General features: G+C 39.4%; 2 protein-coding genes across 4 annotated transcripts in view; one reads left to right on the plus strand and one right to left on the minus strand.

Annotated features, from left to right (window-relative positions):
* Window positions 1-23,625, plus strand: part of gnaz.L (guanine nucleotide binding protein (G protein), alpha z polypeptide L homeolog) — a 64,589-nt gene extending 40,964 nt beyond the window's left edge. For both annotated transcript variants that reach the window (XM_018261782.2, XM_041566577.1), the window contains exon 3: window positions 21,456-23,625. In XM_018261782.2, the coding sequence (XP_018117271.1) occupies window positions 21,456-21,800 (345 nt within the window). In that variant the 3' untranslated portion in view covers window positions 21,801-23,625. The remainder of the gene's footprint in view (window positions 1-21,455) is intronic.
* rsph14.L (radial spoke head 14 homolog (Chlamydomonas) L homeolog) overlaps window positions 1-27,936 on the minus strand; it is a 104,845-nt gene that overhangs the window by 62,536 nt on the left and 14,373 nt on the right. The gene's annotated exons all lie outside the window — the stretch shown is intronic.

Below are 27,936 nucleotides of genomic sequence, written 5' to 3' on the forward strand. Positions count from 1 at the left end.
CTTCTACTGCTTATTCGTTTTGGTGCCTAATGCAAGTCCTTTCCATGTGTGAAATTAGGAATCAGAAGTCCTTAAAGCGATACCGATACGTTCCTATAAAAATCATAGGAACGTGTCAGTATCAAGTAGTTGCTGCAAGCGGAATAGTACTCCTGAAAGCCCCCCTAAAAGTCGCCCCCAGCCCCACGAACCTGCGTTGACCCGACCCTCAGACATTGCTAAATGATCTTCTGTGCTGTTTCAGTGACGCTGGGCTGGAGGCGGCGTGATCCTTCCATAGGCTAATTACGAATGAAAACAGGACTTCAGCCTATGGAAGGATCGCTCCACTCCAAGCCCAGCATCACGGAAGCAAGGCAGAAGATCAGTTAGCTGTGTCAGCGGGTCAGCTCCGCAAAGATTTGCGGGGCTGGGGGGCAGCTTTTAGGGGGGGTTTCAAGGGAACTATTCTGAAACTACTTGATACTGACACATTCCTATTATTTTTATAGGAAAGTGTTGGTGTCGCTTTACGAATTAAAATGACATCCGCACTGTTTGCACAGGACAACTGTATCAGCCTAGAGAAACAAGAGTAGTCTGACACTAAAGAGCCATGCCTTTCCTGACTGTTCTTTCTAGTGTCATATTTAGGCCTGGGCACTTTATAAGGTGTTTGCAGCTGGACTCAGGTGGTGGTCAAATAGAGCTTTATCTTGCCAAAGCAAGTGGTGTGTAAAAAGCAGGATATGAAAATCATGAGATTAAAATTAGTGTTGCTGTTATAGATATGCCACCAAATCTGCCTGTATGTTTTTGGAGTGTGGGAGGAAACCAAAGTATCAGGCTGGTAGGTAAAAGTGATGCAACCCACTGTGCTCCCTAGTGGACATTTTAGTATTTGATCTTCATTCAGGGATAGATAGATAGATAGATAGATAGATAGATAGATAGATAGATAGATAGATAGATAGATAGATAGATAGATAGATAGATAGATAGATAGATAGATAGGCAGGCAGGCAGACAGACAGAAAGATATATAGTGAATAAAGTACCCCCTCTTGTAAAATATAAGGATATTATAAGTTACCGAGGAGTTTCATGACCATATAAAAACACGAGGCCGAAGGCCGAGTGTTTTTATACAGGTCATGGAACTCCGAGGTAACTTATAATATCCTTATATTTTACAACTGGGGGTACTTTATTAATTATAATACACAAATTTTAGTGAGTCATGTGACAGAAATTACATCACTACTCACCGTTTATAACTGATGACATCACTACTCACCGTTTATAAGGATATAATTTACAGGATATTCATGGCTTTTGTGTATTATATAGTGAATAAAGTACCCCCTCTTGTAAAATATAAGGATATTATAAGCTACCGAGGAGTTTCATGACCATATAAAAACACGAGGCCGAAGGCCGAGTGTTTTTATACAGGTCATGGAACTCCGAGGTAACTTATAATATCCTCATATTTTACAACTGGGGGTACTTTATTTATTATAATACACAAATTTCAGTAAGTCATGTGACGGAAATGACATCAGAACTCACCGTTTATAACTGATGACATCAGAACTCACCGTTTATAAGGATATTATTTACAAGATATTCATGGCTTTTGCGTATTATATAGTGATATAACTGAACAAAAAAAATAAAAAATTTACTTTGCAATTATTTACAAAATGGTTTACAAAATTTGCTAAATCATTAGCAAAATAATTTTGCCTCAAGTAGATATTTCTTAAAACTGTAGAAATATAGTGCAGAATTTTTTTCAGCTGTGCAATGTTTGAGGGGTTATTTCCATGTACAGTAAGAATAAAAAGACCCCACAGCTTGTATTTAGGTTTAATTAAATTAGACTATGGACTACAAAATGAAATGGAGCATGAAATATTTTATGTCCCCTTATCTATCAATGTTGTTTACATTAAGATCAGATATCTGTATGTTAAGGTTTAGTTCAGACGGGGAGATTCGGGGAGATTTTGTCGTCTGACGACTAATCGCCTCTTCTTCTGGGCAACAATCTCCCCAAACTGCCTCTGCGTGTCTTCCCATCTGTTATAATGAAAAGTCACCTGCGCTAAAGCACACACGGCGCTGCATTTTCAGAAGTCGCCCGAAGTTGCCTCATGAGGAAACTTCGGGCGACTTTGGAAAACGTTTTGTAATCCATTGTCTACTTTAATTAAACCTAAATACAAAAATTGCCATGAGCTGTACTTACTTTTTTACATGACTGAATAACCTACTACTCCCATTTACAAATCTGGATCAAAGTGCTATATTTTTTTACCCACAATGCACCATTTTCCCCCAAATAGTGCCCATTTTTTGCATCAAATTATAAAGAATTATACTTGGTCCGGAATGGCATGCCTGAAAGAGTGTAAAAATTCCATTGGTCATTTAAAATGCACTTGCACTAGCTTCTGTAAATGCATGGGGCATCAGATAATGTGCAGGTTTTGTAGAAGACCCTCAGCACAACCTGACAGCTCCAAAAAAGCTCAGTGCACAGTACACAGTACAGCACTTTCTCAACAATAAAGCAGAAAGAAAAGGGACATGCGATTATGGAAAAGTCCTTAAAAGTCCAGAGGCTTTATTGTGTCACTTGAAGCACAGTGTTTTTTGAGCAGAAGAAAGAGTTCATGTAACTAAGTAAAGTTTAGGGTCTTTTCTAACAATACATGTGCTCTTTCAGTGCCAGTATTAAGTAAAGTGTTCCCTTGCCCATAGAGCTCAGGCATGACCAGCAGCTCTGCAGAAACTTTGGTGATTATAAAGCAAATAAAGTTGAAATAACTATTCATAAATTAAATTGGATGTAAAAGCTCAATTAAATCACACCCATTATGATTGGTTGCAATTGCACTCAACTATCACAGTAAAGGTGCAACATACAGGTATGGGACTTGTTATCCAGAATGCTTGTGACCTGGGGGTTTCCAGATAACAGATCTTTCTGTAATTTGGATCTTCATACCTTAAATCTACTAGAAAATCATGTAAATATTAAATAAACCCAATAGGCTGGGTTTGCTTTCAATAAGGATTAATTATATATTAGTTTGGCTCAAGTACAAGCTACTGTTTTATTAATACAGAGAAAAAGGAAATATGTTTTAAAGATTTGTATTATTTGATTATAGTGGAGTCTATGCGGGATAGCCTTTCCGTAATTTGAAACTTTCTGGATATCAGGTTTCCGGATAACAGATCCCATACCTGTCCAATAATTTTAGTGCAATGGTGTGAATTGAAATGCCAACCTGGCATACTAATTGCCCCAGTGCAAGCTGTTGATAGAACTGAATACACTGTAATAACATGTGCCCTGCAGCTCCGCATTCTCTACCAATATAATGAATACAAACATACGAGGATCAATGTATATGACAAAATGTCATATACAAGGCCTATGATAAACAAGGAGAATAGGATATCCTTTATACAAGTTGTTTGTTTAGGCTACTGTCACCCTTTGCAATTGCAACAGGTGAAGCCACAAGAAGAATGCAGATTCTTAGGCAAATGGCAATTGAGCATTTTAAAATGTGAAGTGCCATGTCTGAAGTACATTGAGTGGCAGTCAGACTTTTGCTTAAAAAATAAAAAATCTGAGGAGAGTGGAGGACAGGGTCATATTTGCCATTGCTGCTTTCCACTGGATGGCAGTGGTGGTCAAAGTGCCTGTGTGCCATAGGTCCTTCGTTGTCTTATAAAACAACACTTGCAATTACAGAAAAAAATAATTTTATATCTTTCAAAATACTTGTAGCTAGTTATGGGTGAACTTTTTCACCAGATTTCACCATGAAAAATTGCCCATAGACTCTAATGTACAGTTGCTCGAGAAAACACAATTGACTTCAATGTATTTAGTGAATTTCTGGTGAAGCAAAACGAAACAGATTTGCACACTACTTGCTTGTAACTTGTATAATACTCAAATTTTTGCCTTGAGACATTGCCCTACATATAAATTACCTTAAATGAGTATGTTAAAGGGGTATTGTGTCCCCTGTGCATGTGCCGGAGCACTGGAGATTATGTATACAGGATTATGTGCCCACAGTGCTCCTTAGATTGCAGATGGGTGGCATGATCTTGCCGTCCTAGGCCCGGGCCTGGTAGTGCACCCTCAATGTAACATTTACACGTTATTGAGCTGTCACTCTTTAGTAACTTTTTAACTGGTCTTGATCTTTTTTGTAGTGTTTGAATTATTTGCCTTTTTCTCCATTTTTCTAGTTTTCTAATACAGCGCTGTCTGTGGTACCAAGGACCGGAATTTTTCTGGCCTACGTGATGGAGGGCCAATAATGGAAGCCAGTGTAGTCCATACTTAGTTTTTGAACCACACCCACACTTTTAATATCATATCCACATTCATGGTGGTAGCACACCAAAAAAACCAAATGATTGGTGCTTACTGGATGGGTATCACCCATCCCTAATATGTTAAAAAAGTTTGTTAAGTCATACCCTCAGGGCCGGAACTAGAGGTAGGCAGAAGAGGCAGCTACCTAGGGCGCAATGATAGAGGGGCACTGGGCAGCTACCTCTAAACTTGTCTTCTGCCTTCCCCGAGCCAGGTTCTCACCCCTTTATCCCCTTCCTTCCCTCTGTCACCCACCCTCTGTTGCTCTCCCCTCCATCCTGTCATCTCTCCCTCCCCTCCCTCGCATTCCCTTCCCCTCCCTTCAATCGCATTCTCCTCCCCTCTGGTGCGTTCTCCTCTCCTCCATCACATGGGGGGAGGGTGGTCTTATTGCCTAGGGCAGCGGGCTGGCCTGGCCCTGCCCAGTGTCGGACTGGGACACCAGGGGCCCACCCTAAAACCTTAGACCAGGGGCCCACTCTCAGTACAATTATTCTTCCTCTCCTCACTCAACCTCTATTTTCCTAGTCTCTTTTCTTTACATACTATGATTGAATTGATTATTCCATCTATTTAGTCTCTTTTTCTCATAGAAATAGGGAATGACCATGAAATAGGCTAAATGTTTAGCAGCACAAGGGCCCACTGACACCTGGGCCCACCGGGACTTTTCCTGGTTCCCGGTGGGCCAGTCCGACACTGGCTCTGCCTTAAATCCATACACCTCCTGCTCCTGTGAGCACTAATCAAGACCTAAGGCTCTTTGGGACACTTGCTATCTTTTTATTGTTCAAACAGAACCCACAAGGTGAGGTAACAACAATATCTTCTTTCACTTATTAACTGACAGTGTAAACAGTAACAAGGCATTTGTTAATGTTTACACACCTCTTTATGTAAATATCAGAGTCTGCTCAAGGCAACAGGGATTGCCAAGGAAGTCACCCCCTTCTACAGGCCAAGGGTATCATGTATTTTCTTGTTGTGCTTAGGCATGGACATGTGGTGCAGAGCTGTATAAAATGTTTAGTATTTTCATATGAATGCATTTATATGTTATTTTACCTGGATTGAATTTAATTGTGTTTATAGGCAAGGGCAATTCAGAGGCACAAGTTCTTTGCATCAAGTGAGAGAAGGGCAAATGAATCCCTAACTTTGGCTCTAGGACTAGAAGGGATTGCTGTGTGGGAACAATCCCCTTCACTCTTCTCTCGAGTAGTTGGAGAAATAAATAGACTTTGTTTTACATTATCACTAGTGCTTAGTTTTGGAATGCATGAAAGATCCATCTCAAGGAACCACACAAAGAAACGCTCATATGTAAGAGCCCTTAGCATTAATATAGAGGACAATGTTACTCCTGTTGTTATTTATAAAGTTATCTATCACAATTATGATAGTTCCCCAAGACCTTCATACAGTCACAGAAAGTCACAAAGTGTAATTTACAACCTGAAAGGCAGGGTCCATTTTCACACTTCCTTCTAGCATAGATCAAATGCTGTAGGTCTCTGCGCTACATTTTGGGGGTACAAAGAACTTTTGTGAACTTTGCCCCATGCTGAAATAACCACTTTGCCCTAGTTTAGTTTAGGACTTGTTTAAATAAATTCTCATTTATTTGCCTTTTTCTTATAAAGATAAAATGTTAACCCTATTCAAGGTAGTCCCATTGGAGTTGACCACTCCCATCTCCACTATCAGCAGAAGTTCATATAGGAAGAACTGCATATGCCATGTCTATTTCTATTTCACTTGAAGAACAGATCGAAAGGGAGGGGGCCACCCAAAAATGCAAATTGCCAGAGGGATAGCATACGTTACCGGTTACATCAGACGAAAAACCTAATCAATATGTATTCCATCCCACCAACGATTCGCATTTTTGCTGGCGGAAAAAGGAAAACTATAACCCCCGAACAATGTAGGTCTCTATAAAAAGATATTGAGTAAAACAGTTCATGTGTAAAACCATGCTTCATGTAAAAAAAACATTTTTTGTAATAATATACTTTTTTAGTAGTATGTGCCATTGGGTAATCATAAATAGAAAATTGTCATTTTAAAAAAATAAGTGCTGTCCCCTGGGATCGTAGGATTCAGGGTGCACACAAACAAACCATTCATGTTAGGTCACATGAGCCAATTAACAGACAGAGTTCTGTCTTTTGCTTCAACTCTTCTTCCTGTTACAGTTAGAGCTGTAGTATTTCTGGTCAGGTGATCTCTGAGGCAGCACAGAGACCATCATAAATTGGTGGTTCAAGGCAAGAGATGTAAAAGGGCAATATTTACTTAAATATAAATACCAGTTTGGTAAGATTCTTTAATATGCCACTTATATATATATATATATATATATATATATACACACAGGGCAGCCATCAGGGGGGGACAGGGGGGAGAGTTGTAGGGGGGCCCGCAGGTGCGCTCCGCCAATGAGGCGAGCTGAGGCGCTCGCCTCAGGCGGCAGCGCCAGATAAGTTTCCAGGGGCGGCAAAAAGCCGCTCCTGTCACTTTAAAGAGCCGAATTTCCGGTTTTGAAACCGGAAATTCGGCTTTACTAGTGCGAGAGAGCGCAGTTGCGCTCTCCGCACTAGTGTTTCTGCGAGGGGAGGGGCGGCATTTAAGGAGCCGCCTCAGGCGGCGTCTTCATTAGAATCGACGCTGGGGGCCCGAGGGTAAGGGGGGCCCGGCCACGCCGCACTTTCTTGATTGGCTGGGCCCCCCTGCTTTCTGAGAGCTGCTGACTTTGGGAAGGCAGGGCGGGAGCACAAGGGGAGGTATCTTCTGTCCATTACTCCCCCTTATTGGTCACTGAGTTTAAGTCCTGGTTGAGATGCTCAGGGATAGGACAGCTGAGGTTTGAACTTCTCCTCCCGCTCATCCTTGAAATTCTGTGACCAATAAGGGAAGAAAATGCTGTCACTGGAAGATGCAGCCATCTGTGCTCCCCTCCTCCCTTTTGCAGTTGGCAGCTCACTGACAGCAGGTGGGTCACACTAATGAAGTAAGTGTAAGATGGCAGGGCCCCCCTAAAGGTAACCCTCTGTGGTCCCTGTTGTTTGGTGGGGCCCTGGGCACCAATTTTTTTTTAAACTTCTGGGGGGGGGGGCAAGTTTTTTTACATGGATGTTTAAGGGGGGCCCTGACCACCAATTTTCTTACAAGTGGGGGGCCCTGGCCACCAACTGTTTTTCCCCATGTGGGGGTCCTAGCCACCAATATTTTTTAACGGAGGGCCCTGACCACAAATGTTTTTTTTAATGGGGGTTCCCTGACCACCAATATTTTTTTATTTTTTTATTAACATGTGGGAACAATAGCAACCAATGTTTTTTTTTTTTAGTGTGTGGTGGGGGGTGGACCTGTGGGGTGGGGAGGGCAGACTTGTGGTGGGTGCAGCCAAGGGGGCCCAGGAAATTTTTTCGTGTGGGGCCCTGTGATTTCTGATGGCGGCCCTGTATATATATACACACACACACATTTATGTTACATTTATGGAGTAGAACATTTTCAGGCAAAAAGCACATGGCCCCTTTGCATGCCGACTCCACCACCGTGACATATTAAATACCTTTGGAGTTAAAAAAAAAAAAAATACATTTATAGGGAACAAATTCATAGGCAGGGTTATTATTTTCAGTTATTACCACACATAAACATGTTTTAAGGAACTGCCACACTTGTCAATGCCTTTTTATGTTTTTTTAAATCTTGAAAAATGTGATACTAAATTTTGAATCTTATAAATGCAGCATGTTTATTATAGCTTGAAAAACATATTGTTCCATCATAAATCAGGCCCATAGTAATATGTTCCATTATATTTTATTAGTAAACATGCATATAAACATGTTGTTGTCAATGCGATACTCATGTAAAATCATATCAATCTGCATTCCCAATATAAGCATTGCTGATTCATCTATAGGCTATTGCTGTATTATTACATTTGGGCCTATTTTTTTCTTGTACTCTTTATTTTTTTAAGCAAGAGCTTTGGCAATTATCGTTTCAGTAACGACTTCTTCCAATCTGAAATTTAGATGCGAGTTAATCAAAACGTGTAATTTTCTATTCTGGATGCTAAAGCCTATTAATAAGAATGCAAATGCCTTGCACTTGCTAGGAACCTACGTAATGATGATTCAACCAGTATGGCTTTAAAGGGCTACCGAGGCACAGCAATGTTTTCCTTCTTTAATTGTCAGTGAAAAAACCATGTACAGGATTGTTCCCTGATCACCCAGGCAAACTTCTCCATGCTATTCTATTTTGTGCCTCCAGTCCCTTTGTTTCCCAGGGTGTGCTATACATTGGAAAAAGATTCCATACTGATTTGCTTCGTACTGCGATTTGAAGGAAGCCATGGCATTTCAAATGCATAAGGCCAAACAGCCCCATATAAGCCCAATACAGAGCATTGCTTGCATTTGCCATAATATCCAGACTGATAGTCCAGGCCTCAAAAAAAAGGAAATAGCCCTTTGTTTCTGTTCCATATTATTTTTATTTTGACAACAAAATCCCTTTACAATGAACTGTCATTAATTTTGGCATTGTGGGTTATGCTTAGTCCTGAGTTACCTGTATAGCAATGTGTGATCTGAACAGCCAAACACCTTAGTGGTTGCCAAACAATGATTAATTTAAAAATTACACTGAATATTCAGGTTCTTGGTCATTTTATGTGACAGTGCTTAAGATTTCCCTCAGCCCTATATAAATACATGTAAAAAAATGTGTACCCCCTACTGTAAAATGCAATCATATTAAAAGTCACTGAAGAGTGTCATGACCATACAAGGAGAACAAAGACACAGGCCCACTGGTTTTATTTGGAACTCTGTAGTGTTTGCTAATATTTGTATATTTGTCAGGGATATAGAACCAGGAAGCAACAGTTGTAACAATCAGGAGGAAAATGTCCAGACATCAGGTCCATAGGGGAAAACAAGCTTGTGGCCAAAAGCATATAAAGGTCCTGGCATGGGTCAGGGCAGGGAGTAGAAAATCAAAAGAATGTACTTAGTGTCCAAAAACAGAGATCTACAACTGGGCAGTGAGAGAAGGCATTAATGTGTGTCTATGAGGGGTGGGTTGTGTATTGTAAAAATTATTAAATAAGAAGAGACCCAATACTAGTAAAGCAGTAGCCAAAATGTTTATAAAATTAAAAAATGTTTTATCAGGACATGCATTAGCTTGACGTGTTTCGTTCCTGAATTGGCACTTACCTGTGGGTTGTGTATAACGGCATTTATACCCTATTACACTTTTTTATCACTCATGCTATAAGTAAAGGCTAACATTTGCAAGGCTTAGGGTAAGTCCACACAGGGCGTTTTGGGGAGATTTGGTCGCCGCAAAAACGAGGCGATTAGTTGCCAGGCGACCAAATCTCCCCGAACCGCCCTGTGTGGACTTACCCTAAAAGTTATCTAGAAACCCTGAGATTTCTATGAAGGCACGGGGCGAGAGAATGTGAAAGGAATTTCCACATACAGGTCTCACCTTCATACTTTACAGAATTTGAATCACCAATACCTTAAGTCTACTACAAACATTTAAAAAACAAATAGCTTTTGGTATAAGTTTTGGCACTGCCATTGAAATATTTGGCTTAGGTAAAATGAAATGTATGGGAAACAGCATCCCAGTATTTCTGATCTTTCTTGATACAGGGTTTATAGATAATAGATTCTACGATTGTATTTATTAAAACCATCTGAAGTGAATACAATGAAGTACAGGTATAGGATATATTATCCAGAATGCTTGGGATCAACATACCTTATATCTGTTAAAAATCATTTAAACATTAAATACAGTTAATCCAATAGAATTGTTTTGCCAGTTATATTGCCTCATGTAATTTCCATCAAGTACAAGGTACTGTTTTATTATTACAAAGAAAAAGGAAATATTTTTTTTAAAAATTATAATTATTTTGCTATAGAACAGGGGTCCCAAACCTTTTTTTATCCATAAGCAACATTCAGATAAAAAGGAGTTGGTGAGCAATGCAAGCATGAAAAATGTTCTTGGGGTTGCAAAATAAGTGAATGCCTATTTGGTAGCCCCTATATGGACTGTCAACCTACAGGAGGCTCTATTTGGCAGTACACATAGTTTGTATGCAACAAAAACTTGCCTCCAAGCCAGGAATTCAAAAAGAGCACCTGCTTTGATGCCCCTGGAAGCACATCCAATGGGTTGGTGAGCAACAGGTTGCTCACGAGCCACTGCTGTAGGAGATGGCCTTCCCGTAATTCAGAGCTTTTTGGATAGCAGGTTTCCGGTTAAGGGACTACATTCCTATTCCAAGAAAGAAAAACTGAAAAAGAAAGAATGAGCCATAGAAAGGAATATCATCTTACAGTATCATCTAACTTATGATTTCAGAATAAATCCAGAGCTTGTATTAAGTGAATATGTATATATATTCCCCAGAGTAGCCTCATACATATCAAATATGGAAACTCCAGCTAACTTGACAGTTTCATATAAGTTAGAAATTCACAGCCTTATATTCTTAACTTTCTATTCTCCAAGAATGTATTTCATAATAACTACTTTTCTAGGTCTGTGGAATGACTGTAATTTAGTAGTGTGCTGTACTCTAGCATTGAGGAGTTTGCATTAATGCCCAAAGCAACTTCCCATCTTGTCACCTTGTTAGAAGGTCAGTGTACTGTAGGTTGCTGTTGTACAGCTCATCTAAGGGGTCACTGGAAATCATCAAACATAAGTAGAAAGTCAGTCTAAAAGTTGCCATATACAGGCTGCCGATTCTGCCAATTCAGTCCAAGTTGGCAGCTTATCTGCCCATGTATGGGACACTCTAACAGGCCTGCCCAACTGATATCTGGCTGAAAATCATATCCACACGTCGATTGGGAAAGTTTAAAAATCCCATTGGTGTGTGGACTGCAATGGTTTGTTAACACTGTCCTCACTAATCTGAGGCTGTTTGTGCAAGTGTGAGTCAATGCAAGTGTGTAAGTAAGAAAAACTACTCTTACTGACCATCGCATCTGATGCACTGATTCACCTGCTAATATGTGTATGCCCAAGACATGGTTTGCTTGTAAAGTGGATAAAGATGGCCACTTTGGCTCAGAGTTATGACTCATATTATTTCCTCTGCACCACATTTGTTTTCACCATGAGGCTATTTAAAATTTTAGCTGACCAATAGTTCTCTCTTTCAAGTGTATTAACAATTCCATTCCTAGATTTGTGTCTTTGCCATGAAAATATTTGTAGACACTTTGCTTGTGATGCTTTTAGCTACTTGCCCCACCCTGAAAATGTTTCTGTGGACGCCCATGGGGGGGGGATGCTTAATGTTAGGCACCCCTACTAATTGTAATCACTTGCCTGATTCCCCTGCCTGGTGCTCCTGTAAGCAGAAAACTGTATCGGCCTGGGGTACTTTTCAGAGAGCGCCACAGAGAGAACCTAATTTTTTGCTTCTTTTTTTTCTTGTGTTCTTTCTCAAACACATTTCTTCACATGAAGCTAAAGCGACCAGCTTATGGGCCCACCCCAGCAGCTGACCTGAGAGATATCTGGCCTAAAATCACCCAGATATATAATGGGTAGGCTTAAAAATACCGATGGGCATGGACCACATTAGCATGTTGATGCTCTCCTCTTGTGACAGGCCTGCGTAGTCAATGATCTGATCATTGGCCTGGGGGCCCTGGTCCAGTGGTCAATTTGAGTAAATATCCATTCTCCAAAAAAGGAGAATAACAGAAGGGTGCAAGGCATTGTGGGAACTGGAATTGGGCTGGACGGCTGGCAAATTGAGAAGGAAATAGTAAAGAACTGACAGAAACTGCTTTCAACAGCAGTTTCGTTAATATTGAAAAGTGGCTTAGAATGACATTTTCTTAAATTATACAAAGGGATGATTGTGTGGACACCCACTTTAATCTGACTAAATTACAAATGTGATTTGTTAAAAAGTCTTCGGGGTATATTGATCAAAGAGTAAAGTTAGAGATAGCCACAGTCCTCTAGAGTGAAATTCAACCACTCTCCATTCATTTCTAGGGATTTTTAAAATGGGTGAAAGTTCATCCTTTGATAAATACGCCTTTCAAAATTCCATAGAAATGAATGGAGAGTGGTGGAATTTCACTCTAGAGGACTGTGGCGATCTCTAACTTTACTCTTTGATAAATATACCCCTTAGACTTTCTGCTACACTCACCTGTTTTCAGCCCCACCAGCAAGATGGAAAATTCTATTTTAATTTGCATACAGACCACCAGATTATGACATCTATGCAATATAATGAAGTGATGCATTCTTCCTCAGTTCTTTGTATAATTCATGTCGCTTCCATACATTGTTGGTTCCTCTTATATATGCTCTTCACGTATGCATGGAGGATACATGAGTAGATAGCACTAGTGCATATGTGATTGTGTGGGTGCCTGTGCGTGCATGGGGCATATTTCCAGTCGGATGCAGTGCGTAGGAGCAGCGCTTGCGTATGGAGATCTATCTGCCTCAGCAGTGCAGCATCTGCTGTGTGATCTTCGGAGCTCTTGCTTTCTCTCTGAATATTTTAACGCTAAGAATACTGCCATTTCCATGGCAACCGGGAAAGCTCAGTCAGATGGATTCCAAGAGAATGGAGAGGGCAGATGGAAAAGGACCCCTCTCTACTTCTTGCAGACTGAGCATACAGCCTTGAGCTTCAAAGATCAGCACAAGATGGGAAGGGAGGGGAGCAGCTGGACATTATCAGACCAGATTTTCCACAGCAAATTAAAAATATATTTTCAGATACACTGAAAACACTAAAAAATGAAACAGCTAGGAGTTTGCACATCTGAAGTATATACAGATATGCAAGCATTTACTCCATTTTAGATGACTTCACCTTAAAATAAGGCAACAGTTTCAAATGCAAAGTAGGAAAATACAAAAAGTTAATAAAATTCCTTTGCACCCATACAAAAAATGACTACAAAATCTGATGTTTCACTGATAAATTGAGACAGAACTTTACCAGGCGCACAAAAATGCTGCCCCTGCTAGCTAATGACATGTGGGGTGTCTTGACGGTCTCTGCCAGCGAAAAGCAGCAATGGTTAAAAAAGCCCTGTCTGTCTGTCACTACTTGAAATAATAATCAATACAAAGCCCATGATGCACATGCAGCAAGGACTGGTGGACATCTGCATTTTTGCACAGAGATTTGCCTGTCACTGCTCCAAATAGGGCACTTTTCATACGTACAATACCAGGTGACTGACAGATAAAGGTTTTAGAATAATGCTATTAGCTATTGAAAAGATTAAGCACCTCTGCTGTTCTCTGTTTTTGGCTCCCCATACTTCTCCTTCCAAAGACCCTTCCTAGGTAAGCCTTTCGGCTGCACTTTGCAGTCAGTAAATAAACTATTAAATAGCAATATTAATAATGTAACCATTTGATTGTGGACACATATAAACAAAATAAGGAAGACAGATAATCCACCAATTAATCTTGGAGGGAAGGAAAAATATGTCCTAAGCAATAATAACATGGATTCAATCCCAATATGGCTAAAATATTTTTTTTCCCTGAAGACCTAGGAAAGATAAGCTCAATGTGATGTGCTAGATCTTATGAGGGCTGGCAAGACAAAGAACAGGTGGATCCTTAGGGATGGGGGTGGTAAAATGGAGCTTTAATTAAAGTATAAGTGGTATAGATAAGTAATGTTAGATGTACCCATGGCCACCATTGGGGGGGGGGGTTACTGCAGTCAGGGGCCCTGTGGCATAAGGGGACCTGAGATAAAAAGGCAAGATTTGAGGGCACAAAAGGGATGGGCTTGACCATGGACGGATTCTTAAGCTAACAACTGATGTCCTCTGGGGAGAAGGACCTGGGGCCACATGATTACTGATGGTGACCAAGGCGGTGTACCATGTAACATTAGCAAAATTATTTCTGGACCTCTTATTTTACATAATATAAAAAATATAAGAGCAAAAATGTGGTTTAACTGTGCTACTTGGGTCATTAGACTGCCATACCTGTCTAAAGATATAGAAATCCTGTGACAATGAAGCTATCCTACCCAAGTGCAAAAATATGAGGCACATCTATAAGAAAGTAGTTCATTTTAATGCTAAATATAGACATGTCTAATCTGACATTAATAGGTTTGTAGTTACTGTTTGTAGCTGACTAAATTAGGTTTCTGTTCATAACATCTAAGCTGCACCTGAGAAGTAACCTACACCAAGATATTATCAATAGTCATCAGTAAACAGATGGAAAGATCATTTTGAACACTATAAATTGTTGCACTGAGACAATTTAGCACCTATGTTGATAAATTAATAGGAATAGGATCAAGGTGAGATTCAAAAGTAACATATACATTGTCACTTATTTCTATCCTGTACATGAAACATTTGTATTTGCTATCAGTTTCATATAGCAAATGTGCAAGTAATTGAACCCCTGGGTAATAGTGACCATAATGTGATCTAATATTATGGTGCAAAAAATGAATATATACCAGGGCAAAGAAAACCTTGAATTTCAGAAAAGCACATATGAGTGCCTTAAAGGAGAAGGAAAAAGGAAAACTACAGAGGCATTTATTGCCAATAGATTAGCTGCAATATTGAAAGCTATAATGCTATATTTGTTCAGTAGAATGTTTTACCATACCTGAGTTAACAGCTCAAGAAGCTCTTTCTTTTTTTTTAAGGAAAGTATCTGCCATATTAGCTTGGTGTGACATCACTTCCTGCCTGAGTGTCTCCATGCTCACTTATAGCTCTGGGCTCAGATTACAGCAGATAAGAGGGGAGTGGGGGGGGGAAGAAGAGCAAACTGAACATGCTCACGCCCAGGGCAAGGAGGTTTAAGCTGAAGGCAGGAAGTCTGATACAGAAGCCCATGGGGCAAATTCACTAAGCGCCGTAGCGCCTAACGCTAGCGTCAATTCGCTAGCGTTGGTCATTTTCGTTACTTCGCAAATTCACTAACGAACGCTGGCGTAAATTCGCTAGTGTTACTTCGCACCCTTACGCCTGGCAAATTTTCACAACGGACATTGCTACGCAAATTCACTAACGCGCGCATTGTACTTAACGCTACCTTTTACGCTAGACTTCCTTCGCCACCTCAGACCAGGCGAAGCGCAATAGAGTAGATAGGGATTGCTTCAAAAAAGTTCAAATTTTTTCTAAGTCCCAAAAAACGCTGGCGTTTTTTCTATATTATGGGTGATAGGCTGAAAAAGATCGCAAAAAATTTTGGGGCTCCCCTCCTTCCCCCCTACATTTCCTAACTCATGGCAACTTAACTATACAGGGGGCACATGTGTAGGGCAAAAAAAAAAATTATTTGATGTTTTGAAGGTTTCCCAGGCATTTGTAGTGATTGTACGTATTCCTCCATTGAAATTTGAATTTGGCGCCGTTCACCATCGCTAGTGTAACTTCGCTTTGCTTAGCGAATCAACGCTAGCGCAACTTTGCAACCTTACGCTACCCCTGAGCGCAACTTCGGATTTTAGGGAATTTGCGGAGCGCTGGCGAAACTACGCTTGGCCAAGTGTGGCGAAGTGCGGCGAAGTTACGCCTGGCGCAACTACGAATCTTAGTGAATTTGCCCTCATGTGTGCACAATAGAAGGAAAGAAATGCAGTGTTTTTTTTGACAGAGGACTCAGAGCAGCATTACTTTGAGGGTTTACTGGTATATTTATTACTGCTCTAAATTTATTCCCTTAAAAAGTAAATGTAGACGCACCAAGAACCACCCTATGTAACATAATATAGAAGTAAAGAAATAAATAGGAATAAAGACAAAGGCATTTAAAAACAGGTCTGTGGGGACAAAAAATGTATTTAATGAATATAAACACTATAATAAATGTTAAGACAAAGATAGGAAATGAAGAGAGCATTGCGGCAGAGGCTAAGACTAACCCCAAAAAGTTTTTAAAGTATACTAATAGTAAAAAGATGTAGGTTGAGAGTGTTGCTCCTTTAAATAATTATAGACCAGTAAGTTTGACATCCGTGGTGGGCAATTTATTTGAAGGCTTGTTAAGGGATCCCATTCAAAATGTTTTCCTTATTAATGGAATTATGGGCAGCAGTCAGCATGGCTTTATGAAGGATAGGTCATGTCAGACAAATTTGCATGTCAGACAAAACTGGCAATCTGGGCAGCCAGCTGGCAGCTGAGAATCAATGTTGATAAATGTAAAGTCATGCACCTGGGATATAAAAATATGCTAGCCACTTATACCCTTAATGGGACTGAACTAGGCAAGGAATCATTGTAGATAATAAACTTGGCTGTAGCAGCAAATCCAGTCATCAGCTTCAAGGGCAAACAAGGTCTTGAGTTGTATTAAAATGGACATAGATTCATGGGAGGAGGGGGTCCTTCTTCATGTGTGTGGAGTGCTGGTAAGGCCCCATCTAGAATATGCCATACAGTTTTGGTCTCCGCCACTCAAATGGGACATTATTGAATTAGAGAGGGTCCAAAGAAGGGCAACGCAGCTATGAGGAAAGACTGGACAAGCTGGGTTTGTTCACGCTGGAGAAGAGGCGCTTAAGGCGTGATATGATAACTATGTATAAATATACAGTAAGGTCCATAAATATTTGGACAGACAACTTTTTTTTCTAATTTTGGTTCTGTACATTACCTCAATGAACTCTGCAAAACCCTCAAAATCTCTGAAAATGCAGTTGATCTGCAGACTTTCAGCTTTATTTCAGTGGGTTGAACAAAATGATTGCATAAAAACGTGATTAACTAAAGCCTTTCTTTAACACGATCACTTCATTTCAGGGGCTCAAAAGTAATTGTTCATTTCTAATACTTGGTTGAAAATCCTTTGCTGGCAATGACTGAAGTCTTGAACTCATGGACATCACCAGATTCTGGGTTTCCTCCTTTTTAATGCTCTGCCAGGCCTTTACTGCAGCGGCTTTCAGTTGTTGTTTGTTTGTGGGCCTTTCTGTCCGAAGTTTAGTCTTCAACAAGTGAAATACATGCTCAATTGGTTTCAGATCAGGTGACTGACTTGGCCATTCAAGAATATTCCACTTCTTTGCTTTAATAAACTCCTGGGTTGCTGTGGCTGTATGTTTTGGGTCATTATGAAAAGCCTCCCAATCAATTTGACTGCATTTAGCTGGGTTTGAGCAGACAGTATGTCTCTGAACACCTCAGAATTCATTCGGCTGCTTCTGTCCTGTGTCACATCATGGATAAACACTAGTGTCCCAGTGCCACTGGCAGCCATGCACGCCCAAGCCATCACACTGCCTCCACCATGTTTTATAGAGATGTGGTATGCTTTGGATCATAAGCTGTTCCACACTTTCTCCATACTTTTTTTTTGCCATCATTCTGGTAGAGCTTGATCTTGGTCTCATCTGTCCAAAGAATGTTTTTCCAGAACGGTGTTGGCTTTTTTAGCAAAGTCCAATCTAGCCTTTCTATTCTTGATGCTTATGAGTGGCTTGCACCTTGCAGTGCACCCTCTGTATTTACTTTCATGCAGTCTTCTCTTTATGGTAGACTTGAATATTGTTACACCTACCTCCTGGAGAGTGTTGTTCACTTGTTTGGCTGTTGTGAACGGTTTCTCTTCACCGTGGATATGATTCTGCGATCATCCACCACTGTTGTCTTCCATGGACGTCCAAGTCTTTTTGCGTTGCTGAGTTCACCAGTGCTTTCTTTCTCCGGATGTACCAATCTGTAGATTTTGCCACTCCTAATATTGTAGCAATTTTTCCAGTGGGTTCTTTCTGTTTTTGCAGTTTATGGATGGCTTGTTTCACCTGCATGAAGAGCTCCTTTGACTGCATGTTGTCTGTTCACAGCAAAATCTTCCACATACAAGCATCTCCCCCCTCAAATCAACTCCAGGACTTTTATCTGCTTCATTGATAGACATAACAAAGGAATTGCCCACACCTGCTCATGAAATAGCCTTTGGGTCAATTGTCCAATTACTTTTTAGCCCGTGAAATGAAGTGATTGTTAAAAAGAAAAAAGGCTTTAAAAGTTCCTCACTTTTTTATGCAATCTTTTTGTTTACCCAATGAATTAAAGCTGAAAGTCTGCAGTTCAACTGTATCTGAGTTGATTCATTTAAAATTCATTGTGGTAATGCACAGAACCAAAATTAGTATTGTCTGGCAAATATTTATGGACCTAACTGTATAAGGGGATCATATAATAACCTCTACTAATGCTTTATTTACCAGTAGGTCCTTCCAGCTGACACAAGGACGCCCATTCTGATTAGAAGAATGAAGGTTTCAGCTAAATATTCAGAAGGGGTTTTTCACAGTGAGCTGTGAGATCTGGAATTCTCTCCTTGACTCAGTCGTACAGGCTGATACATTAGATAGCTTTAAAAAGGGGTTGGATAGCTTTTTTAACAAGAGAGGGAATACATGGTTATGATAGTTAGCTCATAGTACAAGATGATCCACAAAATAATTTTGTGATACTTTCTTTAATCATTATTCACTCTTCTGCTCAGTTGCATAAGTTTGGGAGCCCAGGTCTGTAAATGTGTTTTTCTGGGGCCTGGATGAAATCATGGGTCATCCACGATGCAAAATATATCCTACAGAGGAAGCAGGCACAGGTCCCCCTGTTGGAGCGGGACTGCTTCCTCTGGACTACTAAATGGGATTTACGCCAATCATCCAAATGTAATTGGGACTTCTTGATTCCACAGTAATCCCTAGTGCCAGTGGCGTAACTACCGGGGTGCAGGGTAATTGCACCTGGGTCCTCACTCCCTCAGTGCCCACTGGAGCAGCAGAACTGAAAGGAAATTTCTTCACACGTATACACGTCCGTGAGAGAATGCACGTCTGTAGAGATGCGGGGGGAGCTGCATATTGTGCATCTAGCCAGGACAAGAATCATTACATTTACTGCCCACTGCACTTATAAGGAACAAACCAATCAATTAAAACTTGAAGGGCTCTAAGTTTTAATGCCTTCTAATAGTATAGACTAAATTATGCTGGGTTGTAAAACAGGGTGGTCACTGCTTCATACAAAGCTGGTCAGAGGACAGATATATGCATTTACATCCCTTTCATGTACGTGCATGTAAGAACAAGATTGCTATAATTAGTGCAATGCTTATTTAGCTTTAATCTGTTCATTATATCATCCTGTCCAGTTGAGTTCTTAAATAGGAACTCCCCCCAAAAACAGTTTTTTTGCATAATTAAAGAAAGTGTAATTCCAAGAAACATGCATTAGTTAAAACTTGTCAATTGTTTTATTATTTGTAAGTGTAACTCTCTGCATACCTGAAACAATAAAGCAGAAAAACACTTGGGCTGGGAGGAGAACTGGCTGGCTACATTGGTTGAGGAGTAAGAACCAGGCAACAGAAAGGGATAAAACAAGTACTTATATCAATTGCAAATATATTAACTAATATCTTTAAAACCTTAAGGCAAATGTTTCATTAAAGTGGTTGTTCACCTTTCTAACACCTTTTTTTAGTTCAGCTGTTTTCAGATAGTTCACCAGAACAATTTTTCAATTGCTTTCCATGATTTATTTTTTACAGTTTTTCCAAAATTAAAGTCCCTGTCTCTGGTGTTTCAGTCTGGTAGCTCAGTATTCCAGGTGCAGATATTTAACTGTAACAATTTGCTATATTAGTAGATACATTACTCTGCAGCATCTATGGAATATCAGCAAATATTGTATCAATTCTAACAGCTGCCTTTAATGAAACTCAGGGATTCTGATCAGCAGGGACAACGATCAGAAATGTATCAACTAATAAGAAGTAGTGATGTAGAAAGTAATTTATTTCTGATGAACTATTTAAAAAAATTGAACTGAAAAAAACGTTGGAAGGTATATATTGAAAAGCTGCTTAGATTAAAATGTTCTTTCATTTGGCAAAATGTGGACATCTTCTGGAAAAAAACCTCTGTAAAAATTTGCATGTGACCAATAGATGTTTCTGTATCTTTTTAACTGTGTGCATTAAGCCCAAAGGCTAAGCCTCTGATGTGCTATCACCATTTTGCTTTTCCTACAGGGGACAAATTAGCTTGTGTTTTTGATTACTAAATGGATGATGAATCCAGTGTGATGGATTTCTGCATTAACTGCAATATAGCCAGTCAACAAACCTCCATACAATGGCACTCTCTCTTAGCTATTCTTCATTTATCCAATGAACATGTGACCCTGACAGGATCTACATTTCTGTCAGTTCTGCCCAGACTTGTCTGAAGCTACTCCTATGTATAATAATGGATATATGGATTTTTAAAAAAAGCCTAACTGCACATAAAAACAAGTCACCAACTTACTGATCTTACTGATTATTTGTTTATTAGATGGGGTTGGTGACCCCCATTTGAAATTTGAAAGGAACAGTCACAAGAAGAAAGCAAGTAATTTAAGAACCTCCACCCCTTTAAAACTATCTTTATAGTCCTGGCACATGTATTTTACATACTGTATTACTGTTCGGTATTCAGCCAGGATTAGGCCTTTTTCAGCAGGATTCGGATTCGGCTGAATTCTCGTTCCTGGCCGAACTAATCCATAAAATCGTGTTTTCATCACAAAACAAGGAAATAAAACATTTTTTAGTCATGCACGCCTCTCTTTTTGCCTCCCCCCCCCTGATTTGCATATGCAAATTAGTGTTCGGATTTGATTCAGCCAAATCCAAAATAATGGATTTAGTGAATCTCTATTCTGTACTAATGTTATGTCTAGGTATACCTACTGCACACTGGAAATTAGTCCTGGCCTGACACATTCTCTTACATCCATATACAGTGAGGAAAATTACAAGCTGAATATCTAATGTAACTCTAGAATAGTTGGTATAAGTTATTGCACTGGGGCAGATGTAGACTCGTTGTATTCACTTCCAGGTATATATAAATTTTCATTCTCACCCATGGTGCCGCGCCTAAATGTTCTTTAATAATTTCGGATACCTTTTTTCTGTTTTTTTTTTGTCTAACGACTTCTCTCTGTTTCTTTAGAGCCGTATGGCAGAAAGTCTTCGACTATTTGATTCCATCTGCAACAACAACTGGTTCATAAACACCTCGCTCATTCTTTTCCTCAACAAGAAGGACCTCCTAGCTGAGAAGATACAACGCATCCCGCTAACGGTCTGCTTCCCTGATTACAAGGGTCAGAACACATACGAGGAAGCAGCTGTCTATATCCAACGTCAGTTTGAGGACTTAAACCGCAACAAGGAGACCAAGGAGATTTACTCACACTTCACCTGTGCTACGGACACAAGCAACATTCAGTTTGTATTTGATGCAGTGACAGATGTCATTATCCAGAACAATCTAAAATACATCGGCCTGTGCTAAGTATTCCTCTTGTGGCCCGCACAGGGAAAGTGGTGTGTTTATAGCCCTGGTCATTTGTCAGGGGATAAAGCAAACACAGAGGCAGAGGGCTGCACTCAGGAGTTCCCCACATACTGCACTGAGAATCCAGTAAAAATCCCTCACCTATTCACCTGCACAAACTTTCCATTAAAAAAACAGGGGAAGGTGTTGTCAGTATGTATGGTAAAACGGGGTCTCTAAAGATTCTGGTCTCTTACCTGAAAGATGCCATTTCTCTTCTCCCTGCATCTTGTATGTGTGTGTTTATGTATGCGTCTATTTGTGACTGATTGGTGTCTAGAGTGTTGATCTATGAAAGAAATATTTCTGATTCCTTGTTTTTATTTTATTTTATATTCAGGGTGATTGAACTGAGCCAGGAAAGAAGCTGGCTGTTATCTTGCTCATTTTTGTTGACAGGGGATTGCAAATACTTTTATGCCAACATGAACAAACAAGAAAAAGAAAACCAATAAGCATTGTTCCGATCACTTTTGGCATTTCTGTACGTGCCATAAGTGTAAATTATACAGGGTTGACGTGCTTTATATTTTCCATTGACTATGAGTATGTTGTGCATTTGCAACTGTCAGAAAATGTGTGGTTAAAAATAGGAACAAACATGGTCTTGCAGGGCAAATGAAAAGCATTTGAAGCCAGTGTCTCCTAGCCAAGATTGGCAATGTTTCACCTGGCTGGCCAAAATCTCCTATCACATACAGTGCAGTGCTGTCAATAACTGTTATACACGCTTTACACAATTGTGCAACATCATGGAAATGCCACGTCTAGAAGCAAAGCAGTGTTTGACAATTTGTCTGCCAGAGACCTATTTTTCCGATATCTAAAATGGTAAATTCTGCAGACCTTATAACATATGTGGCTGCAAATATATGACTGCCTTTGCTTATATACTAATATATGCTTTCCCCTGTGGTACTTGGAGTGGCAAAACCTGGATTTTGGTTCTGTGCTGATATAATACAGAAGCAGCCTAATATTTATCCCAAAATGGACCCCCTACTAATAAAGATGAGACCAAGCTGCAGGTTACCAACACACAGGTTCTGGCTTGGACCAGTCTATATTTTATACAAAACTTTCCAATATATTTTTTCTCTCCATGTTTGCAAAGAAAGGTAACATGACCAGTTTAGGAGTATGTCATATGTGGGGTTTTGCCAGCATGAATTTTCTCTAAAAAAAAAGTGCAACAAAATTTAAGGGACTGATGTGGATAGTCCCAAGTTTGGATAAAGGCAAGCACCATAAATCTTGCACAACTACTACTTAAAAACAAGACTGCAGCATGTTCAATATGCAGTCATTGCAATTGTTCCCAGTGGGAACTGATCCTCAATAGTTTTTTTCTTGGAAAAAAAGAACCCTGTGGTGACAAAATGCTACTTTGGAAGTTGATCAGCTTAGGACCAAATAATTATCAAGAACTCAGCAGACTTGTGTTGTTCAGCAAATTTTAGCTAAAACTGAACAATAAGCTCACTGGTTTGCATTCACTGATTCCACATGAGACATTTTATAAGCAGTTCCAAAAAGAATTCATAGTTTACCCTCTGGAACATGCCCCCTTCTGGCTCTCCTGTAACAACAACGATTCTAATGCAAAGGGTTTCTCTGTAGTAGCAGAGTAACAGGAGTGGTGCTGAAAGACACCAGCTGCCAAGTCATATGATGTTTTTCATACAAAGAAAAAGCAGGACCTTTTCAACGCATTTTAAAGATGTGCTCAAGTATTTTAATTTAACACTGGAAAAAAATATAACACTGGCTATTTATTTTGCAAGGAAATTTCAGCCTCTAAGTATTTCAACTGAGAAGCAATGATTTACGGACTTTATGGCAAGGCCTACCACATTTTTTTATTCTTTATACTGGAGCAGTGTACTAAACAGGTTGTCAGTGGAGCAATATGAACAACCTCACACTTTGCTTTATAAATGATGAAATGAAGGTTCTGGGTAAAGGGCAACGTCAGCTAAGCCGTTAGCGTTTTATTTGCCTATTCTGTAAGGAAGTGGGGAATCTTTTATTTATATTCTTTCCTTGAAGAAGAGCCGCAAGTTCTGGATGCCTGAGTGAGGTCTGTGTGTAAATAAACTGAGACAGTGTAAAGCACATCCACTTGGTATGTAATATGTACCCCCTTTCCAGCTTCATGTGCAACCCCAGCCACACAGTTCCCTCCTTAAAACACAACCACCTGAAAATGAGTGTATGATTCCTCTGCCAAGGGCTTAAACCTTCGGGCTCAGGGGTCTGCAGCACTGTGTTCCTGCTTTATGGTTCTACTCACAGTGTCTCGCAGGCTCCTTCAGCCCTGAAGCTTGATGACACTACAAATAATTTTGTAACAAAAACTCCAATGGCGAAAGGGAAATAAAGATTCTGAATGATCTGACATGTGGTTTTTTTTTTCCATCTGTATGGTGCCTAAAGGCAATATGAGCCTCATGCTTGCAATGTGTTACTATTTCACTGCTTCATTATTTGCTGGGAAACCTACTTATAACCGTATGGTATACAGCATCTAATCTTAAAACATTTCATTTCTGTGGCCATAAAATATCTCTCCCCCTCCCATCCACAAGGATTTATAGTCGAGTGTCTAAAAACCCTGTACTGGCACTAATTCACTGTGAGCTAAGCCGAGAGAGTTAGACAAGTCTGTTGCTCTGTTTGTGATAAGAGAAATAGTGCATGTGCAAAGAGTGTGTGGGTAAGAATATATATGAGTTTAAGCTTCTTAAGCAGACATAGGCATACACTGCTGCTAGTCCTGGAGCTTTTCCCAGTGCCCCTTTGTAACCCATGTCACATAGAAACAGATGGAATATTATTACTAATACATTATAAGCCAGGTCTCCATGGGCAGACCAACAATCTCAAACAAACGCTGAGTCAATAATGCCACCCACTGTTGATATCCTGGCACTGCTCCCTTTGACATCACTTATTTACTATTGGATTCTCAGGGTGACAGCGTTACTGTACTTATGATGATGTATAATTACCAAAAAAAGGAAATTCCACAGATCTCACAGCAGCAATTCACAACTCCCTGCAACTTCCAGGTATCTTCTTCTAACTCTTACAAGTACGGACATCTTCTCTGACACATTCTTTCCAGGATTTAAAGAATTATTCAATTATTTTATTTAATTAAATACATAAAGCTTGTCAGCATTGGCGCAGTGCATATTACAACTACTGACGTGTTTTTCGTGCCCATTTCCTTGCAATACCTCAGAGTATAACACATAGGGCTATATTTATCAAAGAGTGAACTTAGAGATCACCACAGTCTGCTAGAGTGAAATTCAGCCACTCTCCGTGCATTTCTATGGGATTTTGAAAAGCGTATTTATCAAAGGATGAACTTTCACTTTCACCCATTGATAAATACTCATTTAAAAATCCCATAGAAATGAATGGAGAGTGGCGGAGTGATCTCTAACGTCACTCTTTGATAAATATACCCCTTGGTTCACAATTAGAAACTTTATAAGTACCCCTATTTTCAGACAATTGTCCAAAGTGATATCTTTAAAGGGATATTACCTTAAAAATCAATCGTATGTTTTTTCATGATTATTACCTTACCTTAAAAACACTATGACCTAAAACCTGGTGAATTCACATATATACATAGTTTCTTGATAAAGGGTATTCAGCATGATATTTAATAACACATTATTCATTGTTTAAGCTGTACTATACAGTACATTCCATACTCATGCTATTCTAAATAATATTTTATTTCCCAATCTTTAAGACCTACCGTTTTTCTCGGTCTCTAAAGTAAACATCCACCATTCTTCTCTTCTATTCAATAGCTTCTCTATATCACCTCAGAGTGGCAGGTATTTAGAGTTCAGTGATTACATTTTTGCGTGGGGGGTTTACATGTCCTTTAAGTTAGCAAAAATAGAAGGAAAGATAGTCATACTGTAGCATGTCCTAGCGGATGCCAGAGCCAGATATTGTTAAAGGTACTCACATGTTTGGAGCTGAAAACATGCACATCAGGTGGCAGAGCACCTTTGTTTGTCCTCTTTCATGCTATGTTATCTCTCCTGCAGTCAGTAAGGAGCCCCGAATGGGGTTTAGGCACCTCAAAAGGAACGCTACTCTTTTCTGATGCTAAAGTGCTACTAAAAACATTAAATTAATATTAGCTTGGTTAAACATGTCTTCACCTTTGCTACGTTCCCATTACAAAATAAGTGAAAACAACAGAAGTAGGAGATTAGGAGATGAATATTACTGTGCAGGTTCAACTCCCAATACATGAGATAAAAGGCAATTGTTTAATTAAAAGCACAGTAAAAAAACAAACGAGAATGATTCCTTTATTAACTACAAAGTAATGTCTGTGTTAAGATCACTACTTCAGCAGATTTACTTTGTGTTTTCCGTTTGTAGAAGGTGACCAGGAGATGTATGGAATTGTGGATTGATGCTGTGAGATTTATGAAGCTTCAATTTTGTTGAACTGGGCTGATAATTTATATACATAAAATGAAAATGGGTCCCACTTTTAGACATTTTCTAAAAACTATATTTTATGAATAATCAACATGTCACCTTGTTTCTTTTCCATAAAATGAGCCTCAGGCAATGATACATGATGCAGAAAACCATGGGCACATTTACTAAAAATGCTATTTATTATTAGCAATTTTTTTTCTTAAACAAGGACATTTTCCTCAACAAGCAGAAGATTTTCTGTGAGAATTTAATAATATTTGCATTATCATTTCACCAGGTAAAATGTCTTTCAAGCAAGTGAAACAAAAGACACCTAATATGCTAGCATGAAATCCAGCCAGCTGTAGTATGCACACAAAAATAGCCTTGGTACAGGTCTTGGATGCATTATCCGTAAACCTGTTATCCAGAAAGCTCTGAATTACGGGAAGGTCAATTCCCATACACTTTATTTTAGTTCAAATTCAAATTGTTAAAAATTATTTGCTTATTCTCTGTAATAATAAGACAATACCAATACTTGTACTTAATCATAACCAATATATAACTAATCTTTAATGGAGGCAAAACAATTCTAGTTAAAATGTCATTTTTTGCAGTGTACTGCAGTGTACGATAAATGGGTACATACAATGAACATTATACAGGTGTCGGATTCATTATCCAGGAACCCATAATCCAGAAAGCTCCTTATTACTGGAAGGCCGTCTTCCATAAACTCCATTATAATAAAATCATTCAATTTTCAAAATTATTTCCTTTTTCTCTGTAGCAATAAAACAGTTCATTGATCCCAGCTAGCATAATGCATCCTTACTGGAGGCAAATTGAACTATTGGGTTCAATTAATGCTTAAATTATTTTTAGTAGACAAAGTATGGATATCCAAAATACGGAAAGATCCCTTATCGGGAAAATTTCATGTCCCAAGCATTCTGGATAACAAGTCCCATACCTGTATACAAAAACATCAACCTATAACCTATGAAAGAGAAAAACACGGCCCCATCCAAGAAGGCTTACAATTTAAAGGAAGATGTGATATCCATTACCCAAAGCTTGGTGACCAGTTCATATAAGATACACAAATGTAGGCACAGCAATCTGTGTGGAGCACCAAAATAAGTATTTTAAACAACCACTTTTGTCTGTCTGCCTGTTTAGCAAAGGGCCAAGATAAAGGAGAAAAAGTGTCTGGGAAGGAGAACTACCGTACAGTAGAACCTGTGGTCCGGGGGTCTGTATGGAAGTTATGCCTATGTAGAAAAGGTACATAAACACAATCTAAACTACCAGAAATATGTTTTATTTTACACAGATATACCTGATTCCACAGACTGAAAACACTGATACTCTGACAAATCACATTCCAACTTCCCTTAGGTTCACAGTGCAATGCAACCCCTCCCTTAGCTTTTTCCATTGTGAAGTGATGGATTCTGGAACTTAAATTCCCTCTGATTTCCCCAGTGGGTCAAGAACAGATTCTCTGGAAAGCTAAGGGACTACCAGAATCCATCGCTTCACAAAGAAACAAGGTAAAGAAGGGGTTGGATCACTCTGTCAGCCTAAGGCAGGGGAACTGGTCCCTGAAACACAAGCATCT

Source organism: Xenopus laevis, chromosome 1L, assembly GCF_017654675.1.
Source record: "Xenopus laevis strain J_2021 chromosome 1L, Xenopus_laevis_v10.1, whole genome shotgun sequence".
Classification (NCBI taxonomy): Eukaryota; Metazoa; Chordata; class Amphibia; order Anura; family Pipidae; genus Xenopus; species Xenopus laevis.